Source organism: Bos grunniens, chromosome 5 (assembly GCF_055505025.1).
Source record: "Bos grunniens cultivar Pamir isolate PY7600 chromosome 5, Bosgru_T2T1.0, whole genome shotgun sequence".
NCBI lineage: Eukaryota > Metazoa > Chordata > Mammalia > Artiodactyla > Bovidae > Bos > Bos grunniens.
Genome location: NC_141169.1, coordinates 104,725,345 through 104,738,418, shown reverse-complemented (window position 1 = coordinate 104,738,418; position 13,074 = coordinate 104,725,345). Strand labels below are relative to the sequence as shown.

At 45.3% G+C, this 13,074-nt stretch overlaps 1 protein-coding gene across 1 annotated transcript; it reads left to right on the top strand.

Moving 5' to 3' along the window:
- The first annotated feature begins 395 nt into the window (after positions 1–395).
- On the top strand, positions 396–11,531 carry C1S (complement C1s). The gene is made up of 12 exons (XM_086402146.1): positions 396–537; positions 1,438–1,563; positions 1,805–2,012; positions 2,176–2,353; positions 3,917–4,042; positions 4,461–4,660; positions 4,853–5,006; positions 5,721–5,836; positions 6,238–6,316; positions 7,024–7,152; positions 7,971–8,045; positions 10,288–11,531. The coding sequence occupies exons 2-12, from the start codon at positions 1,541–1,543 to the stop codon at positions 11,085–11,087; spliced, it is 2,088 nt and encodes a 695-aa protein (XP_086258272.1). The 5' UTR covers positions 396–537; positions 1,438–1,540; the 3' UTR covers positions 11,088–11,531.
- Positions 11,532–13,074: the final 1,543 nt, after the last annotated feature.

Here is a 13,074-nt window from a genome sequence, read left to right as displayed (position 1 = left end):
TCCTTAAGTGGCATTTCTGATAACTCCTCTCTCTTTTAATTTGTGTTTCATATGCAGCTGGAGGGCTGGACTTCCTGTTTTGCTTTTCCTTAGAGTATTAATCCCCTCCTTTTCGCACAAATCACCTGACTTCCCCTAAAACTCTAACACACCCTTTGGCTAAAAAAGAGTGTTAGGCAATCAGTGAAATTCCCCAATCCCTCCTTCGGAGCCTGCAGCCCAGGACAGAGGAGTGTCAGGCTGGAAAAAGGATGCAGTTCTTGTTTCAAAAGCAGAGGGAGCTCCAAGATCAAAGCTCACTTTCCCTAAGCCATGGTCTCCCAGCCCCCTCTTTGTTTGGATCAGGGAATTTCAGACATGCACCCTGGGGATCACAGGGAAGGAACCAGAGAACCAGATCCAGGGAGGCCAGCGGAGGTTGCTGCAGAGGGAGCGTCCAGCTCTGAGCCGCTCTTCCTGGGAGCGGGCAGGGTCGCTCGGCCTGCCCACTGGCAAGAGGGACGGGACTGACCCACTTGTTCCCATCAGCTTCTGAAGGTAAAATCCTTAAGCTTGAAGAACAGAGCTTTGATGGAAGGAAAAAGGAAGGCAGAAAACTTTACATAGGGAAGTTTTGGGCAGAGATCGAGGGCTGAGAAGAGCAGAATCCAAAGGAGGGAAAATATAGACCACCTATTTTTCTTAGGTTGACCCCATTCACCCTCATGTCACCCCCCCGCCCCAAAACAGTGTTCAGGGTTAGAAGCATATTTGGTAACACTTTTCTAGGGACTACGAGGAGATGTCTTATCTTTTTAGTAAAGGTAAAAAAGAAAAGGAAAAAAAGATCTGGAAAATTAAGGTAGGAAATTGAGGAAATAGCTTTCGTCTCCTTTTGTGTTCATTCACCTGCCCCTTTTCTTCTCCCCTCACACAACTCTGTCTGAGACCACTTCTCCCAAGGTCACTGCCTTCCTCTAAGGAAACAAATCCATTCCTCCGTCAGTGGTCTTTGGGAGCATTAAGAGAAATACATGCAATAATACACAGGCAAGAGAGTTGGTTCGAAGTGATAAGGGGGCTCCTTGTCAAAAGAGGAGGGAGACCTGTCCTGGTGGATGGTCATGATGCGGACAAACTCCTGAAATTCCAAGTGGAGACGGGGATGCTGTTCTGTGAGGGGAGAAGAGAGGCTGACAGAGCGGAGGCAGGGTGGAAGTTGGGGGTGAAGAAGGAGCACAGAGGAAGCAAAGCACTTGGGAAAAGTCTCATGCTTTTGGAAGAAAACCAGGAGAAGGTCCTGAGAAGCCATGGGAGAAGGATAAGGTTTAGTTTCAGTCTAGAACGAGAGCCAGTGTGAGAGGAGGGGTGTCATACACTGTTGCTTAATGATACAGCTCTGTTTAACCTCGGTGTTATTCACACCAAAGTGACACTGACCCCTTACCACTGAAACAGGTGCCTGTGTTTGTTCGACAAATACTGCTAGGCCTGCCACCCCTTTAGCTCCAAAGTCAGAGGTGCAGAGAGCCAGGACCAAGAGAAGAGCTGCTCACCAGGGATGAACAAATTGCCAGAGATGTGGTGAGTGATCCCAGGTCTAGAGAAATGTACATGGAACGCATTCCCTTCATCGTCTCAAGAGAACAGCTCAGATCCTAAGCCTGGGTTTGGCTTTGCCCTTGGTTTTTCTGCTTCATTCCAGCCCAAGACTCTATTCCATGTGCTGGTGCCCTTCGCCTCTCCCCTCCCTTCTCCCTGCCCTAGTCCACTCGTACCTGGGTCACCCACCTCTCCAATTGCCTTTATTATTATTTTTTTTTAGGTGCATTGTCCTGTTTTCCCTTGTGGCCAGGGTTTATGCCGAGCCTACTATGTATGGAGAGATTCTATCCCCCAACTACCCTCAGGCGTACCCCAACGAGGTCGAGAAGTCTTGGGACATAGAAGTCCCTGCAGGGTACGGGATCCACCTTTACTTCACCCACCTGGATATAGAGTTGTCTGAGAACTGCTCCTATGATTCAGTGCAGGTACACTGTGATGGGTGCGAAAGGATGGGGCTGGGGTGGTGGACTGAGAGCGTGAGCACACAGTAAGCCGGGTCACATAGTCCTAAGGTGGGAAGTGGTCTATCTCTCTACCCTCCATGCCAAAATATTACCCTTTCCTGGGTTCTTTTGACTCTTCTCTTAGATAATGTCGGGAGGCCATGAAGAAGGGAAACTCTGTGGACAGAGGACCAACAAGAATTCAAACTCCCCAGTGGTGAAAGAGTTCCACATCCCATACAGTAAACTGCAGGTGATCTTCCGGTCGGACTTCTCCAACGAGGAGCGTTTCACCGGGTTTGCTGCGTACTATGTTGCTGAGGGTAAGGCTCACCTCTTTGTGCCTCATTGATCCAGCCATGAGACTGGAAGCAGGGCAAATATTGAGCAATACAGGGAGTGAGGATTCCATTTGTAACTCTTATGAAGTATTGACTTGGCTTGGATCACTCCGTGAATTGCTTTTGTGAAAGTCAAACATGTAATCAAACGTGTATCTTGATGGTGATGATGGTAATGAAAAAAATAGATAAAAAACACCCCAGTAATTTGTTGAGAACCACTATGAGCTGGGTATTGTGTTAAGAACTTTACTTATATTAATTAAATCTTTACCTATATTAATTAAATCTTTACCTAAATTATATAATTTGAAGAGCTTCACAAGTGGCACTAATGGTAAAGAACCCACGTGCCAAAGCAGGAGACACAGAGTCACAGGTTCAATCCCTGGTTCGAGAAGACCCCCTGGAGAAGTGAATGGCAACCCCCTCCAGTATTCTTGCCTGGAGAATGCTGTGGACAGAGTAGCCTGGTGGTCTACAGTCCATAATGTTGCAAAGATTTGGACAGAAGCGACTTAGCACTCACTCAAATTATATTTATTTATTTATGGTTGCACTTGGTGGTCGCTGTTGCACACAGGCTGTCTCTTCTTGCTCTCTTGGGTGCTAGTCTCTAGTCAGAGTGCATGGGCTTCTCTTTGCTGTGGCTTTGGCTTCTGTTGTTGCAGAGCATGGGCTCTAGGCCATGTGGGCTTCAGCAGTCGTGGCATGTGGATTCAGTAGTTACCGTGCAGGAGCTTAGTTGCCCCGAGGCACGTGGAATCTTCCTGGACTAGTGATCGAACCTGTGTCCCCTGCATTGTCAGGCAAATTCTTAACCACTGGACCTCTAAGGAAGTCCTACCTCAATTCTGAAAGTAGGTGTTATTATCTCTACTTAAAGATAGGAAAAGTAAAGATTAACAAAGTTAAATAACTTGCCAAGGCTCACACAAGGAATGTGTGGTATTCAAACCCATTTAACATATAGCAAACAAACTTTCACATTCTATGTGCGTCTACACCTATCTTCAGGGTATCGTGATGTTAGAACATCTCATAAAGCCAAAGCCTTGTTTAGATTTGACAGAAGTGCCAGCATCATGTAAGGAAGTACATGTATTAGTTGTTCCTCCCTGCAGAAGACATATTATGTTAAGCTTGCAGAATGCTATCCCTGGAGCGGAAAGGGTCTTCGGTGTTGACAGCTCCCACTATAGATGCACAATGGTAAAGCAGAAGTCTAGAATCATATTTCAGGAGAGTAACATGGAATAACTGGAGGAGGGCAGGGCAAATACTGGCAACCCACTCCAGTATTCTTGCCTGGAGTATCCCATGGACAGAGGAGCCTAGTGGGCTACAGTCCATAGGGTCACAAAGAGTTGGACATGAATGAAGTGACTCAACACAGTATAGAGTATAGTGTCTGAGATGTGATTCACTGAATGTCTCAAAGCAACAGACCCTTCCTACTTTTCTTACACTTGCAGTTTTGGGCTTAACTTCATTCTTCCTTCTAGGTCTTTGTCCTTGACCACTGTTTTTCTCTACTTTTTGTAGATATAGACGAGTGCACAGCCTTTGCAGATGCTCCTTGCAGCCACTTCTGCAATAACTTCATTGGTGGTTACTTCTGCTCCTGCCCTCCAGAATACTTCCTCCATGAAGACAAGAAGAACTGTGGAGGTGAGCTTGGCATCAGGAGAGGCGAATGTTCCCTGGGGTTTGGGCTGGCTGGAGGCTTCAGTAAGGTGTCTGTCTACCCTTTTCGATTTTGATTAGCCACGGCCTTGACTTGGCATCAATTTTTAGTTACTCATAAACAGAAAGGGAGCCACAAGAGTGGAGAAAGATAAGCCTACAGGGTCAAGTTAATTAATTGGAGAAGAGAGATAGGTGTCAACTTGGGCCTCTTCATAACCATGAAAAGCTCCACATAAGCAATGCGATGGAAACCCAATACATATTAGGTATCTCTGCTGTTATGCATTGGTGTGTAATTGTGGCACATGGGCTTCAGTTCATAAGAAGGACCATAGTAAAGAGCTGGGACTCCTTGGCCTGACCCTATATTTTATTCTCCTTTTCTCTTTTTCTTCCTTAGTCAATTGCAGTGGGAATGTATTCACCACAATGACTGGGGAGGTTGAAAGTCCTAATTACCCCAGTCCATACCCAGAGAGCTCAAGGTGTGACTATCAGATCCAGTTGGAGGAGGGATTCCGAGTGGTGGTGACCATGAGGAGAGAAGACTTTGATGTGGAACCAGCTGACTCCGAGGGCCACTGTCCCGACAGTTTGCTCGTGCGTGATGGATGATCAGTTTTCTTCCAACTCACTCAGAGAGAGTTCTCCCTGAAGACGCATTATCTAGCTTTCTGTCCCTTCTTTTTTTCTTTCTCTCCTTCTTATTTTATTTTACTTTTATCCCTTCCGTGTTACCTTTTTCTTTTAGTTCTTTCTCTCTTCTGATTTCCCCATTTTGATTCTCTTCAGTTTGTGGCAGGAGACCAGCATTTTGGTCCTTACTGTGGGAACGGCTTTCCTGGGCCACTAACAATTGAAACCCAGAGCAGTGCTCTGAATATCATCTTCCAAACTGATGGATCAGAACAAAGAAAGGGATGGAAATTTCGTTACCATGGAGATCGTGAGTAACCTAGAAGCTGCCCTCTGATTGGTGGGACCAGAGTCCTTGCCCAAGGTAAAATCAAAACAGTGGATTGTTGTAGGGATGGATATCCTGAGAACACAGCAGCTCCTCAGCACCATGTAAACCTGTTAGTGGTTGTGAGAAACCCTCAACTTTTAGGAATCCTTCAACTGGATTTTCAAATGCAGATGGCCTGGAGGTGGTTAGTTAGTAATGTCATTATTCTATTTTATTTAATTTCATTTCACTGTCAGACTTGCGAGATTTTAGTTCCTTGATTAGGGATCAAACCTGTACCCTCAACAGTGAGAACGCTGATTCCTAAGCACAGGATCGCCGGGGAATTCCCTGCCATATTATTTTAACCACCTCCGTGTTGGAATGCTGGGTTTCAGGACTGAGGATGAGTCAACAACTGTAGAAAATATGTTGTTATTTAGTTGGTAAGCTGTGTCTGACTCTTTTGTGACCACATGGATTGCAGCCTTCCAGGCTTCTCTGTCCATGCGATTTCCCAGGCAGGAATACTGGAGTGGGTTGAAATTCCTTCTCTAGGGATCTTCCCGACCCAGAATCAAACAACATCTCCTGCATTGGCAGGTGGATTCTTTACCACTGAACCACCAGGGAAACCCAACAAGTGTGAGAATGATTATATGTAATAATGATTCTCCAATGATTTGGTAAAGTTCTTTTCCTATCCTTTTCAAGCAATCCCTTGTCCTAAAGAAGTCACTGCCAATTCCTTCTGGGAGCCTGAGAGAGCAAAATATGTGTTCAGAGATGTGGTGAAGATAACCTGTGTGGATGGGTTTGAAGTTGTGCAGGTAAAGCACTATCAGGGGCTCCTCTCTAGTCCCTAGGTCAGGATGAGCACACTGGAATTATCTGATCAATTAGGGAATGTTCTCTTTTGAATGAGGTCTAGCACCTTCTCCATCAAGAGAACCCCTCAGATCTCTAGTTGTCTTCTCAGCCATGAAGATCCTTGGACATTTTCACATTCTCCTTTTGGCTTCAGTTTTCCTGGGGAAGGGGACTGGTATGCTGGGACAAAGTTCTTTTAGCTCCAACTCCTGGATGCTTTGGGTCATTCTGCTAAGATGTCCCCAGGCTTCTTGTAGTAAAGACTTCTCATTGATCCAAGGCCAGAGATCAATTCCATTTTTGGCTTTTGATTCCCTGTATCTCTCTTTATAAACTAATATTGAGGTTTATTATTTTCCAGGGAAGTGTTGGTTCCCCATCTTTCTACTCTACTTGTCAAAGCAATGGAAAGTGGAGTAATTCCAAGTTGCGGTGTCAACGTATGCATCTCTTTAAAATGGGACTACTTTTGTCAAAAAGTGGGCGGTGGCCCAATTCTTGGAAATCCCCACTCATTCCCCAAAATAGTTGGAATAATTCTACTCATTAGCCTATGAAATTACTCAGTCTTATGAAAACTCACAACCCTGGTGCCTCTCACCTTCTGAGATGGCCCACAGTCTGTCTACTGAATAAACCTTCTTTCCCTTAAGAATAAAGAAGGGAATAATTTCCCCTCTCCCAAAGGAAATGGAAAGATTAAGGCACTGAGATACAAATGCATGGTTTCTTCTTAGGCTTGTGAGACAGTGGATTGGGTTTTGAAGGGAAATCAGTCGTAGAATCCTAGTCCTGATCTGACCCCAGGCCTGCCAGACTAGCAGCTTTCTTACAAAGAAAGGGGCTATGAGATTAGTAGAGTTAATAGCATTCTATGGGTCCATTTCTACAGAGGCCTCACCAACCACCGGGAAGCAGTTTAGTTCTTGCAGTGTTCTAAGGGCCATTTGAAGTGGCAGGACTCAGTAGGCTGGGGAGATGATCATGGCCACAGAAGCTGATGTGGGGGATTCACCCCAGATGTGCTTATGGATGGGGGAGGCAGGGAAGGAGTGAGGATCAGAGCTGGGAGGATGGACTGGCCCAGGGACTCTTCCTGGGAAGAAGTGTCTATCCTGACCATCTCTCTCCTGTCTTCCTCCTGTAGCCGTGGACTGTGGCGCTCCTGAACCCATTCAGCATGGTAGAGTCGAAGATCCAGAAAGTACTCTATTTGGTTCCGTCACTCGGTACTCTTGTGAGATGCCATATTACAGCATGGAATATGAAGGGAGCGGTAAGGTTTCTTTGACTAAAGAAAAGAGAAAGAAAGAGTGAGAGGGTTGGAGGGTGAATAGTACGATCTTTTTGGGTTGGAGAGAGTTTGGAGAGAATGAGGGAGATGGGCTGGGCTTTGTTCATCCTCTTTGTTTAGTCTAAAGATACAATTTTCACACAGGATAGGGTTGGGGGCATGGGTTGTACAGGATCACCTGTAGAGTATCATAGAGGTCACCTAGCTCAGCTTCAAGAACTCCCCCTAAAATATCCATTTTCATGTGGTCATCCAGCTTTTGACCAACTATGTAATGTAGAACCCACAGGAGTAATGCTTCCAGCTTCAAGTCTCTATTCTATGATGACTTTTTTTTTTTCCCCCACACCATGTGGCATGTAGGATCTTAGTTCCCAATCAGGGTTCAAACCAGTGCCCCCTGCATTGGGAGCACAGAGTCTTAACCGGTGGACCACCAGGGAAGTCCCACAACTGACTTTCTTGATGGAAAGGCCTTGGTGGTGCTGGATGAAGGGCTGGATGGCTCATGATATGTCCCAGTTCATTACTTTCAATTTAATTTCCTACTTGAAGCACTTTCCGAGCCTCCACCTTAATCCTCTTCCTTCTGCTTTGGAGAATGTTCCTTCTAATTCCTGGGCAAGGGGATTGTTTGGGGCCAAAGGGATTGTTTGGAGGATGTTCTCAAGATTATTTTATGGTAGGTTTGATCCCATTGCCTCCTAAAATCCCAGAGGCACTGAGGCTCTGAATGGAAGGCAGAAGATAAGTGAGAAGATATGATGGTGAGTGTGTTCCTTCTCTCTGTGCTGTTTCAGAGGTGTATCACTGCAGTGGCAATGGGAGCTGGGTGAACAAGGTGCTGGGCATAGAGCCGCCGAAATGCATTGCAGGTAATCAGGGCTCAGACTTGGGGAGAGAGCGTGTTCTCAGGTGCGTGTGCATAGGGCTCACCTTCTAAAAGGAGTTGTAATCCTCTTGGGAAGGGACTTGAAGGGACTTGGGAAGGGACTTGAGCCTAGCTCAGTGAGGTGGAGACAAATTTGGGCATGGATCTGCCAGGGCCTTGGGGAATTCATCAACCGCACTGTCAGGGTGACTGACCTAAAGAGAAAAGTCAGCCAGTGACAGTTGGTGTCAGAGTCTGGGGTGTTAGATTTGGTAATGTTGGTGCAGGAAAAGGATCTAGGATTGCTAAAAACAGGGTCTGAAAATTGAGAGTGAGCAACCAACACTTAGAAACAGGATTAGTTGAATATCCTAGTTATTATATTAAAAGACTATCTGGCAACAAGATACAGAAGAATGAAAGAAATAAGGGGTTATATAGAGATTAGACGGCTTCTCCTGGTTGCTTAGATGGTAAAAAATCTACCTGCAATTTGGGTTCAGTCCCTGGGTTGGGAAGATCCCCTTGAGTAGGAAAATGTAACTCACTTCAGTATTCTTTCCCGAAGAATTCCATGGACTGAGGAGCCTGGTGAGCTAGTCCATGGGATCAGAAAGAGTTGGACATGACTGAGCAACTAACACTCAGACCATCATTATAGAGATTAGAGTTGAGTAGAAGAAGACTCCTAGACAAAGCCAAGAATATAATAATGATGCTCATAGTAACAACATTGTAATTGAGAGCTAGGGACTCAGCTAACTAATTGAAATTATTATCTCATTCAATCAAGTCTTTGCAATAACCCTCTGGGCGAGGTGTTATTGGTCCTGCTTTACGTTTGAATGAATTCATTGTGAGTTCACAGTTCAGGAAGGGATGGGATAGGCTTTAAACCCACATCTGTCTGTTATGTTCAACTCAGAGTCCATTGGGGCAGACCAGTGTGGGATTTAGGTAAGCCAACTTGATCTGAAATACAATTCAGTTTTAGTTGCATTGGGTAATGGCAAAGCAACCTTACCTGAGTCATTGGAGGATGAGATGAAAGATGGGAAAAGAGAACCCTCTCTTTGCCCTACATCCAGTTCCTAGGAAGTACTTGGCTGCAGTTAGGACTTGAGTGAAGAAGGTGATAGTTTTGGACCTGGGCATCAGAGGCAGATAGAAGGCTTGCCTTCCCACTACATGTGTGAGAACAGAGACTCCCAGCTGGGGCTCCTAGTTGGGTCCCTGACCAGATGTGCTGAGACTGGGGTGACATGTGCCTCCTGTAGGACTGTGAGTTAAGCTGTCCATAGTGTGAGGCTCATTTAGGTTCAGTACTTTATACATGGGCTCTGTTTAACCAGTCTCCCCCACAAGCCCACTCTTGGCACTGGCGATGTGGGATATTTGATCCTTAAGTGAGTTCAGATAAGTCAGGCAGTGAGTTGGTTGACCAAATACAGTAAGTCCCCTACGTATGAATGAGTTCTGTTCCAAGAGCATGTTCATAAGTCCAACAATATGAGCTTAGGTACCCAACTAACACAACTGTACTGTACTATAACACCTTATAGTATAATAATGGTTTATAATACTTTTCACACAAAGGGTTTATAATACTTTCACACAAGTAATACATACAAAATACAAAACAATACAAAAAATAAAGAAAATATTTTCTTAAAAAAATCTTTATTTACTTATTTGGCTTTGCTGTGTCTTAGTTGCAGCATGTGGGATCTAGTTCTCCAGTCAGGGATGGAACCCGGGCTCCTTGGTTTGAATGCACAGCGCCTTAGCCCCTGGGCCACCTGAGAAATCCGGAGAAAACACTTTTAATCTTACAGTAGGGGACCTTGAAAAGTACAGTAGTATCTTTCAACAGCTGGAGCTTCTTGACAATACCAGCCATATCACTGCTGTTTTTACACTGGCTTCCAGACATCCTGGGCTTGAAGTAGAGATGCTATACTATTGTACTTTACACCACTGTACAGTAAGTTCACAAATGCACAGCCGCTTGTAGAGGAGGTGTGCACAGGGCAATGTACCCCAGACACCTGAACCTACTTGTGTGATTGGATGTGCAAGCGCATGTTCACGTCTTTGAAAGTTTACAACTTGAAGGTTGGTGTAGGAGATTTCCTGCATAAGGTTGGCTGTGTTGTGCTGAGAACAATGAAGCCCAGCAGGTGTTTGAGTGGCTGGAGGATTGCTGGGGGCCAGCGACTACCCACCTTGTTCTTTTTCCTTTCTAGTCTGTGGCACCCCCAGCGAGCCTTTTAGATCAACACAAAGAATATTTGGAGGCTCCATTGCGAAGATTGAAAATTTCCCCTGGCAAGTCTTCTTCTCGAACCCATGGGCTGGTGGGGCTCTCATTGATGAATACTGGGTGCTGACAGCTGCCCATGTCGTGGAGGGAAACGATATCCCAGTGATGTATGTTGGGTCCTCCTCAGTGGTCACCTCACAATTGTCAAATGCTCAGATGCTCACTGCAGAGAGAGTGTTTATCCATCCAGGATGGGAGGTCCTGGATCCTTCGATAACACGAAAGAATTTTGACAATGACATTGCGCTGGTGCGGCTGAGAGACCCAGTGAAAATGGGACCCAAGGTCGCCCCTATCTGCCTACCAGGCACCTCCTCAGAATATGACCCTCCAGAGAACGTCCTGGGCCTGATCTCAGGTTGGGGTCGAACAAATGTCAAAAGTCATGTTATTAAGCTCAGAGGGGCAAAGCTACCCGTTGCTCCCTTATCCAAATGCCGGGAGATGAAGGGGGTCAATCCTGGAATAGATATCAGTTCTTTTGTTTTCACTGAGAACATGATCTGTGCCGGTAATGACAAGGGTGTTGATAGCTGTGACGGGGACAGTGGTGGGGCCTTTGCTGTACAGGACCCTAAGGAAAACAAGCCCAAATTCTATGTTGCTGGTTTGGTGTCCTGGGGCCCCCAGTGTGGGACCTATGGGATCTACACGCGAGTCAAGAACTACGTTGACTGGATAAGGAAGACAATGCAGGAGTATAGTGCCCCCAGTGTAGACTAACCATACAGGTCCCACCAGCCTCTCTAAGGGCTGTGACCCCTCTGGACTTTCTCTTCCTCACAATAGTTCCATTATTTCACCATGACTGAGAGAGGACACGGGAGTGAGATTGAGCTAGTGACAGGACTTGGTTGTCGGGACACTGGGTTGGAGGTAGGGTTCTGCTCCTGTGGCTGTGTTGGTCTTTCAGTATAGTTGGACTAACTACATGGGGTCCTCTCCCCCGAGTCCATCCTGTGGACTTCAGTGTGCAAGGGAAACCCTCTATTTCTCTATTCATGGGGTGGGGGGTCCTCTTTCTGGATGACCCACTCCTGTTCCAGTTCTGACTCTGAAATTTGCTGTGGGGCATTCTCTTGATTTTTTTTGGTTTCCCCTTTACCTGTTTGAAGTTGACCACATCATTTCTGCTATCTACTTGTAATAAAGCATGTTTATAACCCAGCGCTGGCTGACTTGTCTCATTCCACATCAAGACCTCAGCACCATAGAAAAGGAGTTTAATGGGCTGTTGTGTCCTGGAAACTCAGGGCCCTCAGAGCTCATATTTAAATATCATGAAAACAGGGAATCAGCTTCTCTCCTCTCTTCCAATGGAGAGTAACTGAGCATTGTGGATTAGCATAACATCAGTGCGAGGTGCCATGTTCTGCTTTAGAAACTCATCAAACATACCTGAACCTCAGTCGGAAGTCCACATACAGCAGTTAGAACTGGCTATTTAAGATTTTAGAGTCTAAAATTTCAAGGTAAAAATTGCTTCAGTGTGTCTCCTGAAAGTCAGTTTTCCTTTTGTATTAATACAAAATTATGAGCTAATGAAAAAGAAAAACAAAATAAATTCTGCATGCTCTCATCTGCTTCCCTGGTGGTTTTGGTTAATTTGTCAGTCAGGCAACAATGTCTTCTCTGGGTTGAATGCTGCACTGAGATGTTACAGTTTATTCTGGTGAGGAGGGATCCAAAGTCTCCCTTTTACTCTTTTCCAAGGAAACAGAAAAACAAGCCAGCAAGCACACAAAGAGCTCCTCATTTTCCACAAAATGATCAGTGGTGAAGAAGGACTGGACAATAGAGACTAGTATTTTCTTTTAATTGAAGTACAGTTGATTTACAATGTTCTAAATATATATATATATATATGTGTGTGTGTGTGTATATATATATATATATATATATATATATACTTCCCTGGTGGCTCAGCAATAAGGAATCTACCTGCAATGCAGGAGCTGCAGAAGATGCGGGTTCCATCCCTGGGTCAGGAAGATCCTCTGGAGGAGGGCAGGGCAACCCATTCCAGTATTCTTACCTGCAGAATCCCAAGGACAGAGGAGCCTGGCAGGCTACAGTCCATGGGATCACTAAGAGTCAGATACTACTGAAGTGACTGAGCACATACACATATTTCAGTTCAGTTCAGTTCAATCGCTCAGTTGTGTCTGACTCTTTGTGACCCCATGGACTGCAGCATGCTAGGCTTCCCTGTCCGTCACCAACTCCTGGAGCTTGCTCAGACTCATGTCCTTCTAGTCGGTGATGCCATCCAACAATCTTATCCTCTTTCATCCCCTTTCCTCCCACCTTCAATCTTTCCAAGCATCAGAGTCTTTTCAAATGAGTCAGTTCTTCACATCAGGTGGCCAAAGTATTGGAGTTTCAGCTTCAGCATCAGTCCTTCCAATGAATATTCAGGACTAATTTACTTTAGGATGGACCGGTTGGATCTGTTTGTAGTCCAAGAGACTCTCAAGAGTCTTCTCCAACATCACAGTTCAAAAGCATCAATTCTTCAGCACTCAGCTTTCTTTATAATCCAACTCTCATATCCAACAGTTAGAACTGGACATGTAACAACAGACTGGTTCCAAATAGGAAAAGGAGTTCGTCAAGACTGTATATTAACTTATATGCAGAGTACATCATGAGAAATGCTGGGCTGGATGAGGCACAAGCTGGAATCAAGATTGGCAGGAGAAATACCAAT

Bases quoted from the DNA above. Each gene is read 5' to 3' on its own strand.
- C1S (XM_086402146.1), top strand. From the start codon at position 1,541: ATGAACAAATTGCCAGAGATGTG. The intron at 2,013-2,175 runs GTACACTGTGAT...CTCTTCTCTTAG, and splicing joins GCTCCTATGATTCAGTGCAG to ATAATGTCGGGAGGCCATGA. The intron at 5,837-6,237 runs GTAAAGCACTAT...ATTATTTTCCAG, and splicing joins ATGGGTTTGAAGTTGTGCAG to GGAAGTGTTGGTTCCCCATC.